At 46.5% G+C, this 2,426-nt stretch overlaps 1 protein-coding gene across 1 annotated transcript in view; it reads left to right on the top strand.

Moving 5' to 3' along the window:
- Positions 1-290: 290 nt before the first annotated feature.
- LOC104410728 (butyrophilin subfamily 1 member A1-like) overlaps positions 291-2,426 on the top strand; it is a gene marked incomplete at its 5' end in the record, with an annotated part of 6,742 nt that continues 4,606 nt past the window's right edge. Inside the window, 2 exons of the mRNA XM_010020979.1 lie at positions 291-311; positions 1,281-1,391. Of these exons, the coding sequence (XP_010019281.1) occupies positions 291-311; positions 1,281-1,391 (132 nt within the window). The remainder of the gene's footprint in view (positions 312-1,280; positions 1,392-2,426) is intronic.

The following is a 2,426-nucleotide window of genomic DNA, read 5'->3' as shown; positions in this document are numbered from 1 at the left end:
TGGGGAATTCCAGAGTCTTTTCCATAAATCCCATTGTGTTTTCCCTCTCTTTTCCCAGGGGAACTCACTGCAGACATCAGTAAGTCACTTCCCCATTAACCCCAGCTTAGGTGGGAATGACACGGAGCCGGTCCCGGTGTACTGACCCCCCATTCCCACTGCTTCGCAGGGGAATGCAACAGGAAGCTCCGTAAGTGCCTCTTTTTAGTCCACCCTTGGAATTCTGTCACTGAGGAGAATGGAGCAGCACCAGATCCCTGCTTTGCTGCGGGTTTCCTCTCTCTTTGCAGGGAAGCAGGCGGCGGAACTCGGTAAGGAATTCCCTGCTTTGCTCAACACAGAGATCTCCTTCCCTTTCCCAGGTTTTTCTGCCCCACTGAGGTCTCCAAGGGGGAATTCCTGTCCTAGTCAGCTTTAGGAGGGTGTGTGCAAAAGCTGGGATAAAGGTGTGATGTACAGATGGGCCTGTGGGTGGATCCTGCGGGAGATGGTAGGAGAGGTGGTTATATGGTAGGACACGTGATGGGGTATATGCTTATATGAGAGGATATATGGGGGTAGGGTAAGATACATGATGGGGTGTATGATTATATGGTAGGAGATATGGTGTATGAGAGGAGATATGATGGGAGGAGATATGATGATAGGATATATGATAAGATATATGAGTATATGATAGGGTATATGATGATAAGTAGGACATGTGATAGGATATATGATGATAAAATAGAATATATGATTGTATGGTAGGGTATATGGTAATATATATGATTATATGATAGAATATATGATTATATGGTAGGATATATGATAAGATATATGATTATATGATAGAATATATGATTATATGGTAGGGTATATGATAGAATATATGATTATATGATAGGATATATGATGATAGGGTATATGATAAGATATATGATTATATGATAGGATGTATGAGGATATGGTAGGATATATGTTTACGTGATAGGATATATGATGATATGGTAGCATATATGATGTGGTAGAATATATGATAGGATATGTGAGGATATGATAGGAGATATGATGGTGTGGTAGGATATATGTTTATGTGATAGGGTGTATGGGTATATGACAGGATATACTGTTCGGTGCTAGATTCCATAGTAGGTTCTGTGATTCTACGACACAATAGAATCGACATTCCCCAAATCCCGTTGCCAAGCAGCCCCAGGGATCAGATCCCAGCTCCAGGAGGAGCCTTTGGCAGAGCTGGGCCTTGGGCTCATTTGTGTCTCTTTCTTTGCTGTTTGTAGAGGAACGGGACATGACCATCTGTGAGTATTCCCTGCTCCTGCTCCAGGCCGGGCTCTATCCCGCTGCTATTCCTAGGGATGAGCTCAGGGGCAACACGAGCTGCGGCCACAGTGAGGGCACAACCATCAGATCCTGGCTGGCAGAGCAGGAACACCGGGGGGAGCACCAGCACTGGGGGGGTCTCATGGATACAGCCCCTTATCCCTCCTATAAATCCCATTTGGATACTTCCTGGGTCATATTTAGGGCTGCTGGAGCCTGGGTCTCACCCACAAGTGTTCACTGTGTGAGGCTCGAGGGGGTTGGAAGCAGAATGGGGATGGGAATGAAGTGTTCCAAGATCCCAAGAGCTGCTCTGGGATATGATGCAGATTCCTTGGGATTTATTCCCATTATTTCCTTTCTTTCAGGGGAAAAGGAAGCCGAGATCCGTAAGTGCCTTTCCCTGCTCCAGGGGTCAAGGGGGCCTCGTGCTCAACCCTGCACTTGGTCTAAATCCAATATCCACAGGGGAAAAGGGTTTTCCCTGTGGGATTTCCCTGGGGAACCCAAATATGGGAGTGAAGAACCCCCAGATTTGGGTCTCGAATGCTCCAAATGACTTCAGTTTGGAGGAAAAGAGGAAAAGTGAAGGGAAAAGGGGATACAAGTGATGGTTTTCCTGCGGGATCCCGATCTGGCCGCTGTCAAATTGGCCCCGGTGTGCCCAGGATTGGATTTATGTGTCTAATGTATTGATATTCCCCATAATCCATGTAAATCTTGTTATTTATGTCCTCAATCTGTATTTTATGTGCCATAAATGCATGGTTACATGGATAATAATCACATTCCATCGTAAACACATCCCTACAAAGTGGATCATCTATAATGCTGGCATCAAAAAGTCCATGTTTGACCTAATCTGAGCCTCTCCACTCCCAGGGCGCCTCACTGAGCTGCTCAGTACGTGTGTTTCATCCCTCCCTGGCCCTAAATCCCATGGGAAAAGGGCTGCTAATGGTGATACCTGGGATTTCTTCCCGCTTGCAGAGAGCCAGGATTCGGGAATGCGTAAGTTGCTGTGTGCATCCTGCAGGGGCAGCGGCAGCCCTGCAGTGTGTGCGGCTGCTCGATGGGGTTCCTAACGCCAACAACTAGATGGA

The sequence above is a fragment of the Nestor notabilis genome, unplaced genomic scaffold (genome assembly GCF_000696875.1).
Source record: "Nestor notabilis isolate BGI_N333 unplaced genomic scaffold, ASM69687v1 scaffold14578, whole genome shotgun sequence".
Taxonomy (NCBI): domain Eukaryota; kingdom Metazoa; phylum Chordata; class Aves; order Psittaciformes; family Psittacidae; genus Nestor; species Nestor notabilis.
The sequence above is the reverse complement of the archived record's forward strand: the minus strand, read 5'-3'. Positions and strand labels throughout refer to the sequence as shown.